This window comes from Pyrgilauda ruficollis, unplaced genomic scaffold (assembly GCF_017590135.1).
Source record: "Pyrgilauda ruficollis isolate IOZ18807 unplaced genomic scaffold, ASM1759013v1 scaffold65, whole genome shotgun sequence".
NCBI classification, from domain to species: domain Eukaryota; kingdom Metazoa; phylum Chordata; class Aves; order Passeriformes; family Passeridae; genus Pyrgilauda; species Pyrgilauda ruficollis.
In genome coordinates this window covers 3,249,310-3,273,176 of record NW_024528266.1, presented here as the reverse complement: position 1 = coordinate 3,273,176, position 23,867 = coordinate 3,249,310, and the positions used below count along the sequence as shown (strand labels likewise).

Sequence of the window (23,867 nt, the reverse complement as noted above, 5' to 3'; positions counted from 1 at the left end):
ATTGACTTCCATGGAAACTAATTTAACATAGATCAGTCTAAGCATATTTTTAGCATCACAAAGAAGTGCTGCAAAGAACAGTGAATTCATAACAAATTCAACATAAACTTGAATTTCTAAAAACACAAAAGATGACTTAAAACTAGTATTCTAGAGCAGCATTTTTTACTCTCTATTGCCTTAATTAGAATTCCAGAAAAGCTTTTGCTTTAAGAGAATTAAAAAAAAAAAAAAAAAAAAAAGAAGCAAAACCCAAAAAGCTCAGTAACAGGCTTTTATTTGGAAGGTGAAGAAAAGAACAGAAAAAGAGAATGAGAAATACAAGAGTTTATGTGAGCCCAAAGGCCTGTAGCTTTCCACAATCTAACTGATGCCCACCATGGGAGGAAAGATAGAGGACCCATCCACTGGGAAGCTCTCTGCCCTTCTTTCCTGCAACACTACAAAGAACCAAAGAATTATTTTACATCTGTGCAAGTCATAAAGAACTATCCTGGTGTCAGAGACATAAAAAGCAGTTCTAGAGAAGGAGATACAGCTAGGCAGGCACCGTGCTGCACATTTTAAAAAGGTGGTTTATAGAAGGAACCACCTGATAACACCAGTGTCATTTCACAGTTTACTACAGAGCACCCTTTAGAGATGTAGTATTGTAAGGCAAATGGTCAATATGTTTTTGATTAGTTCTGAACTGCAAATTATCACAGAATCAGAGTGGGTAAGATTGGAAGGGACTGCAATGGCTCATCTGGTCCAACTTTCCTGCTTAAGCAGGGTCATCCTAGAGCATAGGGCATAGGATTGCATCCACATGGTTCTTGGATATCTGCAGTGAAAGGGACTCCACAACCTGTCTGGGCAATCTGTTGCAGTGCTTGGTCACCCATACAATACAGAAGTTCTTCCGCATACATTGGTAAGGTCCCCTCTCTGTCATCCCTTCTCATGGCTGAACAGACCCAGCTCCCTCAGCCTCTCCTTGTAACAGATGCTCCAGTTCCCACTCATCCTTGTGACCTCTGCTGGACCTGCTCCAGGAACTCCATGTCTCTCTCATACAGAAGAGCCCAAAACTGGACACTAAGCAGGATGCAGCCTCACCAGGGCTGAGTAGAGGGGCAAATTATGTCTCTTCCTGATCCTAAATAATATTGGATCTTTCACAGTCAGTTTACCTTTGTGTTACTTAATCATACATGAGGCAGAATGAACCTAAAAACAGATGAGAAAATTTTTCTGATTCTGGATCAACAGAATTCCTCATGCCAATAACTCAAACATTTCATACAATGCTTGAAGTACGAATAGATCTTCTCAAATACTCAGTTTGTTGGATCTATTACAACATTCTTTGATGTTTTGATAGCTACAAAATCTAATCTCTTTTGTTTTTAATCCTGCAGTGTTACTTTAGCTAAAGAATTGTCGGAGGTAAGCAATTATCATGTGATGATATAACTCTGATACATCAACACACAGATTAAGAAGAATCAGCAATATCTCTACACTTGCAAGGTCCAAGAAAAGATAGATGTGAACACAATTAACCCACCTTCCCAAGGTACTGTAACATTTTAGAACTGTGACTAGATGCTATAGTGTGATAGATGGTGATAATATCCATTGTAATGAACATAACAAATATCAGATACATCTGGTCTTTAAAACTGGTCTTGCCATGTCCTTGTAACGTTCAGTATATTTCTTTATCATCCACTTTCACCTTCATTGCAATGTTTATTTATTAGATGTATTTAGTTTCTTCCTCTGTCTTCTCTGTCCCCTCAGCCTCTTCCTCTCAATTGCCTATAAAAACTCTTCCCTGTTCCTCAGCTATCCCCACACAATTTTCTTTTACACCAACTTACCATAGTCTTTACATCATCAAAGTCAGCCGGATTTTTTTCTCCTAGTCTGTATCAGGAAATGAAACTTGTTCTCTCCTAAAAGACTGAGAGGTCTCAGTCTGTTCTGCTCTTCGTTTAGGTTCTTCCTCACGTGGTGAAAAGGAGTAAGAAACCCTTCCTCCACCCTCCCTCCATTTGGAGTGAGCGGAAGCTTTTTCAGCAACAAAATAATTGGTCAATCACTGAGCAAACTTGTATTTATCAAGGTCATGTAAGAGCAAGAAGTAAAATAAATGGTGCCATATGTATCAAAATAATCGGTGAAACAAGAACAAAGATGTGGTAACTGCAACTACTTTTGCAACAGATACTATGCAGAACTAATAGAAGGATGAGAAAGTAGTTGAGAACAGAGTCTTTGAAAGGTTTCCACTAAACTGGGAGAGAAATGAAGCAGATCCTTTGAAGAAAACAGCAAAGAATCGCTTAACAAGTTAGGAGAACAACCACTGAGGGCAGAGTAACATAAACCAAAAGGACAAGATTTTGAAAGTGAAATGCAATTGTGTTGTAGTATTACAGACTGTGAAGATGATGTTCTCTCATTCCTGCACCTGGCAAAGAAGACAAAACTAAAAACCTTGGAAAAGGGTTTAAAAGGTCCACAGTGGAGAGAGAAACTCCATGTAACAAGTCCATCTTAGCCTTCATGATGCTCACAGTTGAAAGGCAAATGGCTGTAGTTGGAGAGACATGAGTGACTAAAGGGAGTTTTGTATGTTTGGGTGTTTAAAATAGGAGAAACAAATATGAGCTCAAGCTGGGAGGAGGAAGAGTCATGTGAGCAGAAGAGGTGAAATAGCAAGAGCATGAAGAGGTGAAAAGATGAAAAACAACAAAGGTGCCAAGGCAAGTAGAGAGATTTGATGTGATTAGATGCGTGTGCCTATGATCAGATGAGGGGAATGTAAGAGGAAAACAAGTGGGAAGGAAAAGATGCTCTTGTATCAGTAAGACCCAAAATCACAGTCTCTGCTCCCAGTTCTGGCAGTACTGCATGGCATGACCACTCAGGGAATGGGTTTAATGCCTACTACCCATTGAATGTTGATGACACAAATTTCTCAAAGTGCCCTGAAGTTTGTTGAAAACGGGTACAATATAAGCATTAAACTCTTGTATTTTTATGCAATAAAGCAAAGAAAGCAACAGAATTCAAATGAGGTGTTCTCTCCTATCCTGCTCAAGAAACGATTTCAACAGAGTTAGAATCCAATGAGAAATCCCAGATGATGTCAGTCTTGAAAGCACTGGGACCTTAAGTAATTTTTGAATACCTTCACTTTTACCTTGACTGACAGAGGTCCCAGTTACACCTGCTAATGACTCCAAGGAAAAGACAAAAGCTATTTTGTATGATGAACCAGGTAAAATGCCAGCTTTTCTGAGAGTGTATATAATGTATCAGTTTAAAAGCTGTCAGGGAAAAGGACACATTAGAAACTATTCAGACATTTCATGTGTGGTTTCAGATACTGGCTAAAATGCTCTGTAAGGGAATCTTTGCAGAAACAATACATAGTAATCAGTTTAGCTATTGTGAACATTGATCTTATTCTTAACTTTTCCCTCCTTGGGTAGGGGCTAAAAGGACCAACTGTGAGGACACACAGTTGACAGTGCTGTTCTAAAAATGCTTATTATGAATTCACTAAGTACAGAAAAAAACCTGTGATATATTTGCCTAAATCTCTATCATTCTGAAATATTTCTAAATTTAAATTTTTATGTATACATATTTTATTGCCTCTTTATCTAAATAATTTTAACACTTAAAAACTGAACATATCTCTTTTCTCATTTGTGTTGTTTCTGAATAATCATCTATAGGTCTCTCTTAAAATCAGTAAAATGGGTGGAGATCACCATGGGGTATCAGTAAGAAGCTGTAGTTTGTGATTCCTCAGAAAAGGTGGAAATGGAATGTAAAAGGAGTCAGCAAAAATGCAGCCCTTTCCCTGAAGAGGCATCAGCATGAGAGTTTACAAAGAGCGAGGGATGAGGCTGCCAGGACAGCAGTTAAGTAACATTCTACTGTTCTCTCTCTAGCCTGCAGGGAAGGAAAGTCAAAATGGAATCTGCGCCTCTTCAGCTGCGACAGCAGCAAGTCCAGGAGTGAGAAATTCAGCCACAAATGTCCTCCACCCTCATCACAGGGTCTGCCCATAGTGTCTGCTTGCAGGTATGAGGTCATTCTTTTGGGCTCAAGATATGCAGGTATTGGGTGAGCTTTAAGATAGTCCTGTCTAAAAATTTAAATAGTTTTTTTATTACCTCCAATGTTGTATTATATATTGTATGTATATAATATGTAAAAAAATGGACCTGATTCTTATTTGGGACTTTGGGCTCTTTCTCTAACACGTATAATGCTCTTTACGTGGGACTAATTGGTTTCAGTGTGGTATCAAAGACTAATAATAGTTACAATCTCAGGACAAATCTCAGACCAAAGAAATTATCTACTATCCCTTAACCACCTGTATAGCTGCTACTGCTATAACTATGGGCTCTGTGCATAACTGGCTGCACACGTTGTGCATGTCTCTTTTTCTACACGCTTTTCATATAGAAATGCATTTCATCAGCTATTTCTGTCCAGTAAATTACATTACTGTTTTAAAAACTAAATAGAATGAAAGTAAGATAAATTCCAGCAGCCAACTGCTGTTGTGATTGTATTAAAAAGCACGGAAAAAAAATTAGACAAAACAAAAAGAGTGAAAGGGAGGGACATGAAAGGTGTCTAATCTATAAAATGAAAACATAAATGAAGTAAAACATACTGACAAGTGAGGTGAAAAACTGAAGATGTTCCAGCAGAAAAGTTCTTGTAGAAAACCTCACCATTTCTGGCTACTTCTGCTATGATGTTAGCTACTTTTGCTGTGCAGGAAGATTGTGGCGTCAACAGACTCGCGAACACCTGAAGAACTCCACTTTTCTGGATTTTTTCACTTGTCTCCATATCTGAAAAACACATCACACAAAAATGACTTATACATCAAATTGCTTTGGGGAAGAACAGAAAGAAAAGCAGAAGGGAAGTCTTCTCAAAAGTAATTATGACAGTCATTATTTCCCATATAAGAAGCCAACTGTAAGTTCAGTAACCATACTTATTTTATCTGATGTACTCATAGAACTTAACACTTTGCTATTTCTAATCAATTGACCTTTTTAAGGTGACTGCTATGTAAGTATATACAGACACGTACTCGTGCTTACATGGGAAAAACACTGGAGAGACTGTAAGGGTAAAGGTCATAAAGTGATATGCAGCAGGTAAAAGTATTATGTGAAAGTCAAGGAATGACTCTTTGAAGAGATGAATTATTGGAAATGTTCAAGGAATGATGGCGAAAGTTCTTACAGTTTAGGGTACAGCTTAATGCAGTGTAGGAATCAGAAACTGGAGAAGAGGGAGAGCTAGTATGATCCTGGTTGTAGACTCCTCTTACACTCACTAAAATATCTTCTATGTTACTCTGTTACTGAGTGGCTCCAGTATAGACTCAGTAGATGAGAAAGGGAAAAACACTGATTTCCTGTAGTAGATATCAAAGACTTGTGACAAAAGCTTTCTCCTTTCTGTATGTAGTAAGAGAAATTGTGTAGCTGCTCCCTAACAGGGCCTCACCTAACATTGCTGGCCAACAGCAATGCTCTGTAACAAACTGAAAAACAACTTTGATTCAACTGCAGTTAAAGACAAGCTACTAGATGATATGACATATTTTGATAATGCTTTTAAAAATGGCCTACTTGAGATGAATATTAGTGTGACAGTACAAGTAGATGGCAGCTATAATTTTAGAAAGCAGCGTGACTTCTTAAGCCATTTATAAGGGAAATTATTTGCATTCTACAGAGTTTACTGTGAGATGCTCCAATTGATGACTTTTGCAAAGCAAAACAAATCCATCTGAATGCAGTTTGCAACCTCTCTTTTGCTATGCTTCACCTGTAAATTGATAATAACATACCACCCTCTCTCTTCTTTTCCTCCTTCCTTTCCCCACTCTCAGGGCTGCAAGTGAATTTGATTTGTGGCAGCCCCAGGAACACTCTGCTGCCTCTGAGAATGGGAGAGATCCACTCAAGCTGCCCCTGAACAGAAGCCAGCACAAGCCTGGCAGAGGTGACTCCCATGGGTTTTGTGGCTCACACAGAGTATATACATGCTTCAGTGTCTGAGAGCTGGTTATGTCTACATGACAGAAAACAGACTGAAAACAGAAAACTTCAAGTCTGGACTGCAGTTATGCCTCCCATTTCTGTATATAATTCCAATTTGGGATGTTGGTGTTTGGCTAGGACCACTCAGCTACAGTATGTCAGTGATGACATCTGATTACAAACAGATCAGGCATCAGTAAAGAGCAATCTCAGCATCTCATGCATAATGTAAGTGCTAACTATTATTAACCTGCTTACAATCTAGTTAACAGCAATTTTTGAAATACACTGAAAAAAACCTCTTGGAAGATATAATGTAAAGAAGCTTATGGCTTATTTGAAAGCTTTTAAAAACTCTGACATACAGCATATACTTAGTAGCAATATTTTCCAATGGATATAGGCACGCAAAATGAAAGTCTGAATTTAGAGAAAATCATATCAGGACTAAAGACTAGTCTTAGATGTCTGTTAAGGAAGAGCTTCTCTCTCCCTTAAGTTCAAAACTCGAAGCACAGAATTCAAAATGCAAAATATGGATATGTGTGAACATGTATTAGTAGGCAGTAGACATTAATGCATTTTCTCCTGTCACGCTGCTGAGATATACAGTATCCAGTCCTATTTTTTTGGTCTGTAGTTTGATGGACTCATTACTGTGCAAAGCATAAATTACATAAGTAGAACTAAATATATCCTGCAAGAAGTGGGAAAATAAAATTAAGTGCTTCTCCAGGCAAGTTGTGTGCAGCAGATACACCCTGATTTATTTTATTAAGAAAAGCAAGTGAGCAGCATAAAAGGACAGCCCTAACAGACCTCTCAGAAACTGGGAAATAAGTTACCTGGGATCAAACAGATGAAAACTGACCAGTGACTTATTCCTACTCTGAAGCAGTAGAGGAGGCACACCTGCATATCCCTTCACCTCACATATCCCTTCACCTGCATATGCCATACCTCACTCATCCCTTCAAACCAAAATCCTAATGTTTCTTGTTAGTCAATTGGGTATCAATGTCAAACTTTTGCTAGTCATAAAAGAGGGAAGATGGATTAATTAGACCAGCAGTGAGTGCAGAACACCCCACCTCTACTGTACCCTGGGTGAGTGCTCAAGCATCATTATTTCGAGGAAAAGCACATTACTCTGGCATCAGGCAGAAGAATTACTACTCTCAGCCCACAGTGCTCTCTGAGGCATTTTTGCCAGGAATTGCCTTAGGTGTAAAAAATGCCACAGGGTGCTTCAGCTTGTCTACTCCAAGTCTAAGTAAGCACTGCTCTTCCTCTGCAGAACACATACAACTTACACTTGGTGTAATATACAAATTAATTCAGTTTCAAAATAGAGAGATGACAGTATGACACTAAATCTTTGCAAGTAGTTTATAGTAGACCCTCCATATAAGGCATCCTAAGAGAATGTGCCAGGAAAATTACTCTTCCATCCTCATGTACATTACTCTGTTTAGTATCTGCAAAAAATATCCATTTTTCCCAGGGATTCTGTGTTCATCATATTGAAGTTCTAATAAAGAAGGTGGGAAAAAGAATGTGCTGTAATATACAAATTAATTTCGCAAGTCACGTGTTATTAGCAGATATTTTTGTTACAGGAAACCAATCTTTCTGGAGTTTTGAAATGCTTAAACAAGGAAGGGTATTTTAATTGGAACAAGATGTCTTATTTATAAACCTAAAATTGCCTTGTTAAGTATAGCATTTTTGCTCAGTATTTTTTATATTCTTTTAAAGGAGGAAGACTTCACAGGCAAATAATTCACAGGGCTGCCCTGTGAAGTCTAAACTAAGATCTTCAACCACCCTTTGCTTGTCTGCAGAGTCAACTGTACACTCAGTTCAGGTACTAAGTGTTAAAATGCATGTCTGCAGAAGGGAATACCAAGCTGGAGGTCTTGAAGATGATTTCAGCACAGCTGTAGGTAGACAAGCATTTCTTATAGTGCCCAAATGGGACAATTGCTTCACTTACAAAACATGAGAGAACAGTCCTGTGTGTGACTCTCCTTTGAGCTCAACTTCACATAACACCTGTCCTGTATAAATACATAAAACATACAGGGACATAGGAACAAAAATGATGGGAAGTGTGTGTGGTGTTATTCTTTGGAGTGGACAATAGATTTATGTTTATGCAGCAGTATTTTCACTATGATTGTAAAAACCATCAGTTGTTTTTGATTCTGCAGAACCTGAGACTGGGAGACCACACACCAATGCTGCCACAGGGCTGGTACCCCTACCACTGCCTGATTCTAGGAGAAATAAGGTAGGCTTTGCTGAGAATTAGAAACTGCTAGTGGCTTTAGCATAGGCAACCCTCAACTCTTGCCTTTATTTGTTCTCTTCAGAGGCTGGAGAAAGCCCGCCTGTCTCTCTTGTATGCACTAAAGAGGTATTATTTATTAAGGATATCAATCTTCTGCATGCCAGTTTCATTCTGGGCTTCCTAGTAAATTATTAGAGGGTAAACTATTTTGAAAACTTATTTCAGCTGTCATCTTTTAAATTGCTATTTCAATTGTAGTTGGAGCATGTAAACCAAAAAAAATTCTCCAGGAGCAAGAAAGACCTAGGCAAATCTCTACCACATATTCTCCTCCTGTGTTTCTATACTGGCCAAAAAGGAAATCACAGCCAACAATCTTTTAGTAGAACTGCATCCCCTTTAAAATCCATTATATTTGTGTCTGAAAGAAACCTAGCAATGACATTAGGGTGCCACACCTCATAATCCTTTTGCTACCTGTATCTGTGATTTCAAATGCTTTTTTTAAAGGCTGATTTTCAGTCTGCTTACACCAGCCCACACCTAGAGCTGTCCCATCTTAAAGCAAAGAAACTGTAGGACTGTAATAATGCTGCATTAAAAGCAGCCCTTTTGCACACAGTCTAACACAGCATAATTGGAGGGGGAAACCCTGTAAGGTTAAGCGTGCTGCTTTAGATGCCTCCTTGTATCACTCCATATCAAAACAAAGAGTATGTTAGATCACGTAGTGTCAAAATCTTATTGATGTCACAGCTGAGTGATTAAAATGTCAATATGCTTGCATTTTGTGGTTTTTGCAGTGCCTAAAGTCACAATAGTTAAGGGTGTGGGCAGGAAAATCTTTAATGCCTCAGATCAGAGCTGGAGAGCTGAGCACTGTGGCTATCAGACTGGTTAATTAAGTAGTAGAAATCATAGGAAAAAATCTAATGTGTTTCAAATTAAAATTCTACACTCTCTTCCCTCTCAGCTCTCTTTCCTCTGAGATTTTACTTCCCTCTATTCACTCTTCTCTCTTCTCGGAGAGAAGGTGTATTATTTTGTACAACTAAAAGTGAAATCAAAGCCAGAAAGGAGGAAGGGAAAGGCAAGGCATATCTCTCAACAATGCCTTGCTAGCAGAAGAAAGCTGGAGACTCACCATTATCCCCTATGAACAATGAGTCTAAGTTATACTATTATTAGTAACCCTACAGTTGTGGTGGCTAGCACTGCAATAATTCCCATGTTTTGGAGCTTCACACCACAGAATTATAAATAAACAGCTTCACGAGCGTCCTCTTTATTAAGCAAACTGTGTTTGCTGTGCAGTCTTTCGAAAAATGCATGTCTTTCTAACTGCAAAGATATTTTATAAACCTACTGGAACTACTGCAGAAATTTACCTTGGCTTGATAATGTTCCTCCTACATGTACTCTCATCAGAAAGATGAACACATGAATAAATAATGATGAACCACATATATCACGAAAGGAACCTTCCATCTGCTCTTTCAGAAGGCAGAAGGGAAGAGAATGAAGGGAACAAGGGATATCTTTTGAACTGGCACATGCTCCTAGCCACCACAGCAAGAAGCTTCATGTGACCAAGCACAAGCAGTGATGCTCTCTCCATATACAGCCTAAGTCAAGAAACATTGTCCCTCTCTCCTCAGCCTGCCACTATATTTTTCAAATCATTAAATGAAGATTTTAGTCTGCCTAAAAAAGCACAAAAAGTGAGTTGTTAAGAAGCTCAGAAAAACAAATTATATGCTCTCATGAAACAAAGAATGCACCACTGATAAGGTGGTTTTGCTTAACAAACCTAAACCGAAGAATCTTTTCCAATTATCAAGAGTTACTTAAACGGGGGAAAAAAAAGTCCTTTCCTACTAATAATTTATGTATAAAAATAACTGTAGACATTTGATTTATTTTTGGCATGCTCCTCCTCACATGGGGAAATCCCCAAAATCTGCCTGTTCACTTATCCTTGAAATTAGACACCTATCAGGCAAGGAGGGAGGATTCTCCCTCAGCTATAAAAATGTTTCCATCATGATGTTCGCTCTGTTTTGTCTCTGTCAGCAGCTACAGGGCAACTTCACTTCCTATTTTTAACGAAGAAAGAGACAGTACACAGATGTTTGTAATTAAAATCTCAGCTTTAACAAGGAAGGAAGGACAGATGGAGAGACAGATTTATCAATCAACTAGCTGCATGAGTCCCGATGATTAAATTCTCCAAAAGCTACATCCAAAGGATAAAAGTGAATTTCAGGATGAGATTCTACCGGTTGAATAGCCTGTTACAAGCACCAATGAAGTAAAAAATATGTGACATCTTTGCCTTCAATGAAGAGAAATGCACATATACTTTCAAGAATAGGTCACAGCACAAGGCAGAATATTAAAGTTAGGCAGCTTGGCACCCCTGAGTTCCTGAACAGCATCCAGTATCGAGCCCTGGCATGTAGCTGGTAGATTTATCTGAGCTGTTCCCCCTTTCTGACTCACCCTCTCCAGGATGTAACCACTTCAGTAGCAAGGCTGCTGAAAGAGTTTGAGGTCAGTGCCTCAGCTGCCAAGTTTGTTGTCTGGCATCCTAGTACAAATGTCATACACTCACATCTTCATGTTTTGTATTATGCTTCCGTGGACATTTTCCCCTGCCTCTTCTCTTACTTGTACTGACTGAACCCAGGACAGGTCCCAGGGTAAAAGGTATTCTCATGCTTTAGTTCTTCAAATTTATAACAAATTCTAGTCCTATGGAGTAAAATCCTTTCTCCAAATTTGATTTAGTTTATTAACATCAAATCAAATTTGAAATCTGATCATTTTATATGCAGGAAATGTTTAATGTTCTCTTAAGAGTGCTCTTAAGTGAGCTGAAATGCTTGCTGTGAAATTCCACCCTTTGCTTATTGAAAGAGTACATCTACACATACAGGAATTTTTTAACCTGCTGGTGTTTTTAGTGAGCTGTGCCATCAGAGTAGCTTAAGAAAAACCTAGTCTTAAAAAGATCACATTTTTAAGTTATAAGGGACTGGAGCAAAGCTAAGAATGAAACTGCAGACCTGAAACTGCGAATTACATGATCTCTAAATATAATTTTTTTGTAAAATGTAGGCGTTTTTCTTTGCATTTTTGAAATGTAATATAGAAGCAAAAGAAAAGGTCTGCTTTTTCTTCATTTTCTTTCACTGAAAATGCAATACAGAGGCAATCTAAAAAAAAAGATATGTCAATTCTATTATCTGGAACCGCTGTTTACTGATGCCTTCTGCAAAGAAAAATAATATAATAGTTAATCTTTATTTGGCACATTGTGTATTCAATGAATAGCACTTGGAATTTAACACTTGGATAAACATTTAACTGTCTGTCACTAACTAAATACATCACTATTAAGGGGACTTTATGTAAAATATAATCCCACTAAGCAGCAGTGATTACCATTCAGTATCATTAGGGTAAGCCAGTTTACTGGGAGACAGTCCAATAAAAAGCAGTCACCTTGATTTAGTAGAGTTATACTGTAAAAATATATTATATACAGCTCTTAATGAGGAAACATTTCTGGATTATGTGTGTACAATATCATGACAAGGCAACAGTCCATGAGCTAAAATGCAACAAACATCCTTCTTCTGCAAAAAGAAGGAACACTTTATAACACAGTATTTGAGCCAAAACTCCCTATTAAAAATATTAATCAGGATTCCCAACTTTTAGCAGGGCATTTGACTAGAAATCTTTGCAGGTAAGATTAATGGCTTGATTGGCTGAGCTGGCCCAATCAAATTTGAACCCCTGCCTCTGTTACAAGAGATTATCTGTGTCAGAAGCAGACTAGAAATTCTTGCTGGTCTGAGGTGAGGGGTTTTGGTTTGACTGCTTCCTACCAGCCACTCAGGTACATGCATTTATCTTGTTTTTTTGGGGTTTTTTCCTTCAAAAATTTTATCTTTATATCTGTTTCCCCCTTCTGTCATTTCTCTTCTTCCTCTAAAATAAAAATATTATGTTCCACTGTATTCCTTGTTACTCATCCACTTTACTTTCATTTCTTCCTTTTTCATTTCTACTCCCTTTCCCTCCCTTGGTTTGAATAGATGTTAAATGCATTATGACCACTCCACTGAATTCCAAAGATGCTGAATCAAGGTTTAGTAGTAGCTAAACAGACATTAGTTCATGTCTTCAATATGCAAAGAAAACAAGTCCTACAAGGTACTATGATGCCTTAGTGCTACTCTTAATATTTTTGCAGTTTCCAAGACAAACCAGGAATAATGATAATGTCCTAAAATCTTTTTCATAGGCTAAGGATACCATCTACCTAAAGAATACTTTAATCTCAGCAGAGAATTATACATTTCAGGAGACAGTTAGCAAAGATACTGTTTAGTTTTTATCTTATTGGAGGAGGATGTTGTAACTTTCATCTGAGTATTTACTCTTCATGGATAACACAATAAATGTCTGTTGCTTGTCTGAATGTTCAAGAGGAGACATTTACATGTCAGGACTAACATGCAGGTCCATGCCTGCTGGGTCTGAGTGTACATCCATGGGTGTGATGCCTAGAGAGGCTGACACAGAACAGAGGCTAGACAGAGTTAAAGAACAAAGCAGGTGTTTATTAAAGGATACACCTTGGGCAGCACAAGAGCCTGGCAAGGGCTACACCCAAGATGGACCCAAAATGGTCACAAAATGGATGACTGATGACGAGATCCCACACTTCTATAAGTTTTGGTCCATTTATATATTTGGGTTAATTGTCCAATTACAGCTTCTGGTCATGAAGTCCCATCCTCCCTCCTCACTCTCTTCAATTCGTTGTTGTTTATGCTTTTTGTGCTTGAGGCTTGCAACAGCTGTCCTCGGTTCTCAGGCTGGAAAAGGATTGTTTTGTCTACCTACCCTGTGAAGACAACTTACCAACACTTAACATGAAGTTCAGAGTTACTGTAGTACACCCAAGGCAGCACAGAATCTGAAAAATATGGAAGCTAAAACTTAAGGCACCAGATGGCCTCCTTCTCCTTCCAACACCACAGCTGGGAGACATACCAGGGATCACTGCAGGGCACACCCAAGGAGGATCAAAAATCCTCCTGGAAGGGAGACTGCTACTCAGAAGAGATATGCTAAAGATCAAAGAGGAATAAGAAAGCAGGGAAATGCTATTTGTCAGTGAACTTAATTCTACTAGTTATCAGTTGTTTTAAGGCCACTAATCCAATTAGTACCACTGTCTACCCCCTTGGTTGTGCTAAGCTCTCTTGATGTGCTTATGCACTGCCTTGTCAAAGCTTACATGTAAAGTTTGCTAAATCCGCAGAGATGCTGAAAGCTCTTTTTATATTTATACAAAACAACTGTGGTCAGAATAGGGCCTATAGACAGTTATTGTTTTAAGCTTTAATACTGTGCAAGCATTCACAATCAGGAAAGCATTGTTCGTTGGCCACAATTTGCATGAAACAACAGTTGCATCATTTTACCCTTATTCTGTTCATACAATTTCTTTAAAACAGAGAAAGATTAGTGTGCTGATGTTTAAGAATATGTTTGTTTGAGCATGCTCTGAAATGTGGAGCTTTTTCTCCATGCTCTGTTCCACAAAAGGGAATGGAGAAAGCTTAAGATGTTTAGCCAATAGGAAAAAAGGAAAGTGATTTTAGTTGTTTGTGCCTTAGAATAACTCTGCTATGACAAAAGGTTCTACAACTTAATTTTTTCTATGTTTGGGGTAGGAGGATAGATATTTTCATGCTAATGTGAGAGGACTGTGGAAACAAAAGATGAAATGACTGCTTCTTAATCCTCTGTGTACTAAAGAGGTACAAGGCTTCACTGAAATCAGATGGCACTTAGTGTTACTAGTTAAGCAGACAGCTGCCTACTTGACTGCAATGAATAAATAAGTGTCTACACAGAACTATCAAAAATGTCCAAAAAAAAGAGGTAAATAGATAAAAATAGGTACATCTTGCTTTTTTTCTTTCACAGATCAAAGGTATTAATAGCAAGAATAATATATTTTAAATTTTCAGGGTTTTTTTTAGTTGAGCCCTGAATTACAGAATTATAAAATTTTCAACTCTTTATGATTTTTCTGCTCCAGTAGAGGAATTGTTCAATTTTCTATGGCCACTGAAGATCAGAAAAAGTATAGGAAGAACAAGCACTAACTAAATTCAACAACATATGGAAGCCACGGCTAAGAAGAACAGAATAAAATGAATTTCCAACTGAAATATAACCTCTGTGTAAACATATGGTTGTGAGAACTGGAAATCCACCAAAATAATTAAAAAGAGAAAACTAGATGTCTGTTAGAGCAGGTGCCTACCAAAGTTTTAGGGCATTCGATGAGAAGTTTCACCACTGACAAAGGAATGTGAGAAATCTGCTGTGTCTCCAGATATCCAAGATTTTCTTAAGCACTCTAGATCCTCCTCTGGGATGCCATCAAATAGGAACAAACTCATTTCAGAAAACTCACTGGTGACTCCCAAGAGAAAACCTGAACAAGAAGCTTTAGGTAGATGGGATAAGCCCGAGGTCCCTAAACACTGGAACAGCAGGAAGTGATGGCAAAAACTTACTAGAAATTGCTCAGGTAATTTGTAACAATGTTATTTTCCCTGATACAACACAGCCAGTATATTCTAAACAAAGCATGGCTCCAGCATATACATTCTGGGGCAAAGCAAAATACTATTATGAAACTGTGTGCATTATGGGAAGAAAAATGGCACTCTAAAGTAGCCTTTGAATAATGCTGAGATTTCCAGTTTCATGCATGAATTAAAAATTTTCATGTGCCATGTGATGGTTCCTTGAGTTACCAGGTATCAGCAAAGCTCAACAAGTAGAAAATAAGGCATCTTAGTCAGCCACATCTTTAAGGTAAAGCCCATTATTTCAAATATTTCCAATGTTTCGAAATCCTTTTCAAAACTGGGGCCTCGACCTCTCACGTAAGCTTACCTTTATTGCTGCGATTTTGCAAAACCATTTTTTCACACACACATGTAAACTCATATTCTTAATCTTCTAAAAAGTGCGTGTAAAAAAATATTTCAAATGCACGCGCCAGCCTTTCCACTTCATCTACATGTCAAGACATTTTCAGAGCCAGGTGCTGAAAGCTGGGATTACTGGGCATTTTCAGCCTCTTATGCTGAGTACAGCAGAGCCAAAAATAACATTCTCAGCAGATTTTTCAGATTTCTCATTTATCCAAACTGGGTTATTTATGTCTGCTATAAACTTCCTGTATCTGAAACACAGCATGTCTGAACTAGCAGTAACTTTTTTGTTGTTGTTACTGCAATAATTGTGTTCCAGAGAACCTGCTGTTTAAAAGAAAACCTCTATTTCCTTTTTGCTTTCTTTCTCTCAGGCAGGACATTTATTTAGAGATGTTAGGATAAAAGCACTTTCTTGACAGGCATAGTATTTATGAAATGGCTCTTAACAAGTATAAATTTGTATATGCTGAATGAATAGAATGGCCAGTATTGTTTTCTCCTGTAATTCCTTATACAAGAAAATTAACCAATTGTTCCAAATATCCAATAGTAGTACATACCCATATTTTCCTTGGGTGCAAGATACAGAATAAAGCAATTATACTTCACTTACTTTTTTCCAGAAATGTAACCATATGATCTTTCAAATTAATTTTCTTCAGTACATGTCTTACTCATACTTTTGAGGAGGTTTGTGCCTTTTCTGATTGTTATGATCATTCTACACTCCATATCACTGTAAACGGTCTGCTTCCAGATCACCAAAATTCTTTGAAAATAACACAATCAATTCATGTCTGTATAGATCTAATCCAGATTATATGGAGCAGACAGTGAAATAACTTGTTTTAATGTATAGTTGTTAAAAGAAAACACACGTAATACACACCTTTCACCTCTTGATTGAATATAAGCCAGTAACTCATTTAGTGCATGGCTGGCTCTGGTTTTTTGCTGCTAACAATGTTTATGAATCACGTACCTCAGCCTTTCCTTAAAAATCTGAATTATAGGAAGTTTAGCAGATGGTGAGTGCTTGCAGGTGGACAGAGATCAAATATTTGTGTTTTTCTTTCAGAAGGAAGGTGGACAGAATCTCAGCTTCTGTGAATGAGGTAGATCCATGGATGTGAAAGGAGCTCTTACATTACCTGTGAATCTTAACTTAGGTTACTGCAGCTTTATGGCTGCCAAGTCCCCAGAAATGCTAGTTAACTTCACTGGGAATGCTGAAGGAACTCCACACAAAATGAGGTATGTCATTATTCTAAAGGGTTTCGAATGCATATTTATGTCTCATTCTTCTGTCATTGTTGCCTCTTTCATCTTCAAAAAAAACCCCTCAGTTTTCTCTAGTGCCACAAGCTAGACCATACATGAATGGCCTCAGACAGAAGTGCTGGTGACAGACAAGAACTAAAATATCTGCATAAATAGGAATATATATATTTCAAAACAATGTCTCCTAAGGAAACCATCTGTGCAGGATTTTCAGACCCAGGTCTCAGATGTGAAGAGCTATGCAAGTTTCTCCTAGACAAACCGTAGTTAAAACAATTTGAATTTGGCTTGCCAAATATTTACCAGCAGTTATCACATTCAGCTGAGTATTTGACTCGCCCTTCTGTAGTATAGCATATGTGTGTGTGCATGCACCCTAATTTGACTGCTGGAACAAATGGCAGAATAGCTCCTAAAGTCAGGCAGGAGGTATCATGTTCCACAGCATTACACTTGTCTAGGATTATCAACAGATCAGTTTTGACAAGGAGAGTGAAAAACAAAAGAAAACACAGCAGATTACATAGAATGAAATGAAAAGTTACGATAGTCATCACAACTTTGTCTTCTCTTTCTATACAGTAGAAAAACTGAGAAGAAAGTAATGTTTTAGCATAATGAAAACATAAATATTGTATGCAAAATAAATGGAACTACAATTTTCACTGTACACTTAGAGACTAGGGAATTTAACATTCTGCAGCAGGCACAAACCTATGCTGCATGCAGATACCAACAGACAATGGTGTAATGGTCACTAAAACATTCATGTGCACATGCACTATGTAAAACTGAAGTTGTCCTTTACTGAAAATCTCAATTTGTTGTAGTATCATTGGGTTTAACTACTGATTTTGGCTGGCAGTAGATGGGAGTGGGTTGCATTAGCATATTAGTAATGTACTAAATTTTATATAAGATAAAATAATATTTTTATCTCTAAGTCTTAAAGCAGTGAATAAAACTTTAACTTCTGTGATTACCAATACTACCATGAACTCCCAGCAAAATCACAGTTCTATAAAATTATCTTAAAATGAACTCTTCCTTGAATGGCTTGTTTCTTTCACATTAATATGATGATTTACTGAACTATAATATAAATGTATACTTCATTAACTTAATCATACACATGGAAATATACTAAAAGAGAGCAGAATAACTGTTTGCAAAATATTATTTAAATGATTTCTGCATTACAATTAACATGTACTTTTATATAAACAATTTGATTTCTCATTATTATTGTATAGTAATTTATACGCAGACACAAAGGTACAGTGTGTCTCTCATAACTAGGTATTGTATATATGATAATATAGACAATCATTAAAAATCAATCAGCTAAATCCATATTAAGATGTTAACTGGATGGATGAGAGCTGTGAGAAAGCATTTAGAAAGCTGATTATGTATCTTATTTGTTGAATCAGTCTCTGAAGTCTTTTAAATGGACTGCTGTTCTCATGAAATTATCTCAAGCCAGAAGTCTGCTCCCCAAATCATCAGACAACCTTGACAACTAAAGCCCATTGTCCAAAGAGACTTAGCAAAACTTAGGTATGGAAATGTCCAGTTCCCCTGAAACAGAATTGATATACTGGATCCTAAATTACCAGCAAGCTGTTTAAAAAACCTGTCCTATCTGACCCATTTAATTTTCAGTGCATTATTTCACTTGCCCTCAATCTTGGGCAAATGCAAATATATGGAGATGTGTACCATAGGGCAGCTCAGCAGGGCTATATCCATGGCACTGACTTACACACAAAGAGCATGGGAAATTATGGAGAGAATATATTTCCTAGAACTACCCCAAAGAGAGAGGTCAAAATCCTAATGATCTGTTTATCTGACCTGGCAACTACAAATCTAGAAGAGAACAAATTTTGGAAGGAAGAGCAAAGCCCTAGACTGAGACAGAAGAGTCTGGTTGCAAGGAAGCATCAGTAAATTTGCTGTACATTAGTAAAATTACTTTGCATCTGCCAGACTTGTTCTCTGACACAGCTATGTGACCTTCATAGGCAAAATAGCAAACTCTGTTATTTACATGAGTAAGCTGTCACTTTTCATATGATCTTTTTAGAACTTATTGTTTAAGTATTAGGCTTGAAAGTAGTGGAAGTAAATCCAGTTGGAGGTTGGATTAAAGTATTGGATATACCTTGTAAATAAATCCAGAACCTTCAAAAAAATGATTGATCTAAACCTTATAGATTTTATTACTTTCTGGCTGATAATCTCCTTCTAAAATAGTGATAATTAAAAACAGAATACTAGTAAATGCAAACATTGTTATAATCAATTTTTGACTTGATCTGGATGGTGCTTGTATTCAGTTGTGAAAATCCTCATCAAGTATTTTACACCAACTAATCCAAAAGGCTTTGATTTGTACAATACTATCATGTGAAAAAAGCCAAGACTTATTAATACTTTGTACTTTTGAGTGTATTGATACTTCCAGAGGGCTCTTTTTTAAAAAAAAAGTTTTAATCATGGCTTGTACCTATCCCGAGAAGTTTTTCAACCTGAAATTGTACACATATTCTTCTTCTGCCACAATCTGAAGCACTAAGAAAGTTAAATACTGAAAAGTCTTATAAATTGTCATCTTCATTAACCTTACCTTTCTGTCTATTGGGAATGGGGACAACCATTCTAAAGTTTTTGGTGAAAATAACATCTTGTTCCATTCTGACGTTATTTTTGTTACATACTACATATCAAACTTGGACTGTTTTTGGATATCCAGCCTAGTTCTAATTGAAACTCCTGGAATTAAGAAATCTGTGATCAGAAATGTGAGGAGAAATACAGTACAAAGGGGAAACTATGGTCTTTCAACCAGAATTAGCAAGCAGCTCCCTTATCCTTTTCCCCATATTATGAGGCTTATTTCTCCACCTCTTCTTTTTTTTCTTGAATGATCAATTAAAAAAGTGTTCTACTTCATTGTGGAGAAAGGAGTGGACTACAGCTGTTCCAAATATTCAGGTATTTACCTGTCACTGTCTTCGTTGCTACCAGAATATTACAGACATATGGGTTAAAAACCCTCAAAACTCACTAGAGCCAATCTAGCAGCCTACTGCTTGAGTCAGTCTTTCTGCCACATTTTAATTCACTGATTTCATATGATTTAAAATGTGAAAGGTCCATACAACTTACTGTTTTGTGCCAGAGCTTGAAGCAGACAGTCCAAGCATCCTTCCAAGCTATCTGATGTGCTGTCAGTGGATGTTATCTTCAGCTTTTTCAGGGCTTCACTTAAATTATCTGCTTGAGAAACACAAAGGAAAAAGAAATAAGTGTCCTCATCAATTTGGTAATAGCACTATAGTCTTGAATGTAAATAGTTAGTGTAAGCAGTTCCTGTATCAATGAAGAAGACATGCATGGTCTGTATTCTGAGGATACAAAAAAGCCAGGAGGCAAAGGTTATAGATGAAATGAAACTTTTCAAATTTATATATACATTTATCATTTTGCATCTGAGAACAGAATGTCACAGCAGGTGACATGGCTTTATGAAATGCCACAGAACAGCAATTTAGCTCTCAGTGTTTTCTCAGCCTCGCTGGTACAGAAAACCAGCAGCTGTTTCTTTGCTTCTCCCCTTGTGTGTGGGAATAAAATAGAATAGAAATAAGCATATCTTGATCTTCATCAATAGAGGCAAAGTAATTGAAAATGCCAATTTCTGCACGCTGTGTAGGCTTTCATCTTGACTATTCACAGATGCCTAGTGCTAAGCTTAGAGCCTTTTAAGAATTATGCCACTTTCCACCACAATATTACAAGCATCATTGTTTATAGGAATTGTGTTAACTATTTAAATTCAACTGATCTATAGAAACAGATGGCATCTTCTTGAAATAAGAAAGTTCTCTTGTGGATTTCAGATAATTAACTCTTCCCTCTTTAAAAAACCCACCACCACCCAAATGCAAATGAGATTACATCATTCTCAAAAGACACCTATTTGCTCAGTAATGGTTGGGGTAGTATGACTGTTACCATTTTGAGGATTCTATCCTTTTGTGAGCAAGGTTTAAGGCTGCAGCTGCAGCCTGAGCCTCTGGTAAGCCCACTGATGACTAACCTCACTCTGAATGGACCATTCTTTTCAAAAGGAGTGCTGATTCAGTTTCCATGCCAACTCTGACAGCAAGCAGAAAGTGTTACTCAAAACAAATAATGTTAAATAGTGTCTCACTGTCTCTTGTTCCCAGTGGCTGATCAAGAGCCTTAACCCAAGCCCGACACAGCCATAGGTGCAGTTTCTTTTCAGTGCATCACTGGTATCTTCTGAGCCTGACTAGCTGCCAGTGCTGCTTAGAGCTTCCCACCAGCGTAGGAAGCCTCCTTGACAGGTGAGCTGGCACCTGCTGTGCTCTGCCTCCTCTTCACTTGCCTATGTATGGGATGGTGCAAAGGAAAAGAGTGAAGACACAGCAGGCATTCCATGAAAAGGGTGGAATCTCACTCCTGGAGCTGCTTTGCTTCTCAGCCAAAGCTGTGGCTTTTGTTCCACCTCCAATTTTTATTAGCATATGCTTTTGTAGTTCATTATTCCATACAGAAAAAGGTGAGATACTTAACTTTCTAAAGTGCTCAGTATTTATATATGAAATTGCTTACATGTGTCTATGATCAGGCAGTTATTTTGTCTATTCAGTAATAAACACGTTCTTAGCAACACTACAGCCAGGAGTGTCAGTACTCAATGCAACCACACTTGGTTGTGGCTCCTCCAGATTTTAAAAACCTTCCTCCCTCTCACCTCCTCACTACACTGAACTGCCACCTTCTGGAACACGTTAGCTGGGAAAAAAACCCTAAATTTGATTTCCCCTCATACTCACATTACTCTCCAGCAGGCTTACCACAGCACTTTTCTTGAATCACCTTCAGCCAACAGTAAAGTTGAACATGCACTGCAAAGTTTCATTGCTTAAATATATTCAGAATGTACCACTAGAATTTGTCAAAAGACACAACTTGTCAATGACCAGCCCCAGTACTACAATTTTACATTGTGCACCCCACCTCCTCTCACACCTTCTTCACCTGCCTCCTTTTCAAATTCTTCTCTTCAGTTTTCTGCTAACATAGCACTAATTCTCTTCCTTCCTTACATGCATCTCGTCTCCTTGTATATTCACACACTTAAATTTGAAGCTAAGCAACATTTACAATAAGAAGACTCAATCTACTATATATATGGAAAGCAAGGGTTCCTATAATCTGGGGAAGAAGAAAATTCAAAGATAAGAAATTCACTGTCACACCAGATTTTGCAGCCTACTGTCAAGAGATCACACCCAGATTTTATTTCTCTCTTACAGCCTGTTCTACTTCACTTGTGCTCAATAAATCACAAGATCCCACTTATTATTTCATTTTTCTGTGCAGAGATGAGAGCTTTATATAAAATACTTGTTGTTTCTTTCACTCCATTCCACATCAGAACCTGCAATAGTTAGAAGTCTCCCCAGTCTATTTTCCTACCACTCCTTTCTGCACAGTGCCATGTAAAGTTTTTCTGGGGAAAGTCTACTATTTTAATACTACACAATTACAGATGATATGCAAAATTACACATTTTTGCAGTCAAATGTGACAATCTAAATATTTCATTCCCTAGGACAGAGAACTCAATTTTTCATGGTACCAAGCATGTGCACATCCCACTGACATACACGGACATTTAACTGCAACTTTAGACAAACTTCAAGTATCGAGGGGCACTTGTGACAATGGTACTTGTGACCACACTACTTTTAAAATATCTTAAGAAACAATGTTGCACTGTGTGCCAAATTGCCTTCCACTAGGTATACCTGGGTGCTGTGAGTATTTTTAAAATAAAATAACAGGAGAGATTAATTTAGAAACCATACGCATAAAGTGTACTTCTAAATAAATTGCAATAATCCTTGATCTCCTAATAAGCCTACAACTCTAAACTTCTTGCAGCTTGACACTTCATCACTCTGTACTAAAGAAGAAAATATAATAAGAATACTGTAGAAACAACAGATCTCTTGACTCAATGCCACAAGGCCAAGAGCACAAAGGGAAGAAACCATCCTTCAAGAAAGAATGAACTTGTTTACTTTGGTTCTTTCTGTCCATCTCCTTTCTAAACTGAGCTGATACTTCGAAAGAGACAGTTACTTTTGAAATCCAAGAATCTTGGACATGTGGAAACAGATCTTCAACAGATTCAGAGGTTTTGTTATATTTTTTTTTCTTTTGTTGTCCTGAAAAGAACAAACCCTTACAGTCTGAGATGACACTGACAGGGATATTCAGAGAAGTGCTGTAGTGTTCCAGAGGGCTCTCACCATATAATCACACAAGGCTTTCCGACTCCTGCTGTTCACCATTGCCCCAAACCCACTGTTTAGGGAAGAAGCTGCAAATGCTTCTTTTCCAAGTACAAAACACCTGATGTTTTCTTGTGATCATCTCCTGCTTACTTTTGTGTCTCCTCCTCTCCTTCTATAGAAGCTGTTTGCCAATAGATCGTTGCTGCACAGGCTGATCAGATTGTCAGCAATAAAACCCCATGAAATAAAAGCAATATAAGGAATCTTTTTGGCTGAGTATCAGAAACATGAGTTGGTACATTGTGTCAACATGCAAGTCGTGTGAAGCTCACATTAGGAAGATCTAAGGCCGCAAGATTAGGATGGCTGAGGTAAACATTGGCTAGTAATGTTCCCTGTGGTACAGTTGGTCAGTAATGTGGTATCAAGTTATGAATATGTGTGGCATGAAGTCTGAAATTCAATACAAGTATCAACTATTTTGTTAATGACCCTAATCACAGGGAGTCTCTCATATCTGGCTTACTGTATTGCTTTCAGAAAGTAAGTTATCTTATCTGGACAGGAAGCTCTGAATCCCACACACCTTAATCCTGTATATCCTAATGTTACAAACTGATAAGTTAGCAAGTGGAGTCTGCCAAGAGCTGTCAGACCTGTCTGGCCCATTCCACCTACGGTTACATTTTGTTTTCCCCAATAGCTACCCCTGCACAAACAGTCATAAAAAAGGAAGTGGTTTAAATTCTTTGATTACCCACATTGCTTTTTGGTAGCACTGTATTACTAATGTCTCTTGCAACCTTTTGCTATCTCTTGTGCAGGC

General features: G+C 37.7%; 1 protein-coding gene across 6 annotated transcripts in view; it reads right to left on the bottom strand.

The window, feature by feature from the left end:
• RAP1GDS1 (Rap1 GTPase-GDP dissociation stimulator 1) overlaps positions 1-23,867 on the bottom strand; it is a 90,751-nt gene that overhangs the window by 38,867 nt on the left and 28,017 nt on the right. For 2 of the 6 annotated variants that reach the window (XM_041484294.1, XM_041484297.1), the window contains exons 2-3: positions 19,875-19,985; positions 4,755-4,877 (exon numbers count right to left, since the gene is read on the bottom strand). In XM_041484294.1, the coding sequence (XP_041340228.1) occupies positions 4,755-4,877; positions 19,875-19,985 (234 nt within the window). Of the gene's footprint in view, positions 1-4,693; positions 4,878-19,874; positions 19,986-23,867 lie in introns of those variants that run through there. The other 4 variants (XM_041484295.1, XM_041484296.1, XM_041484298.1 and 1 more) reach the window with 4 other exon arrangements.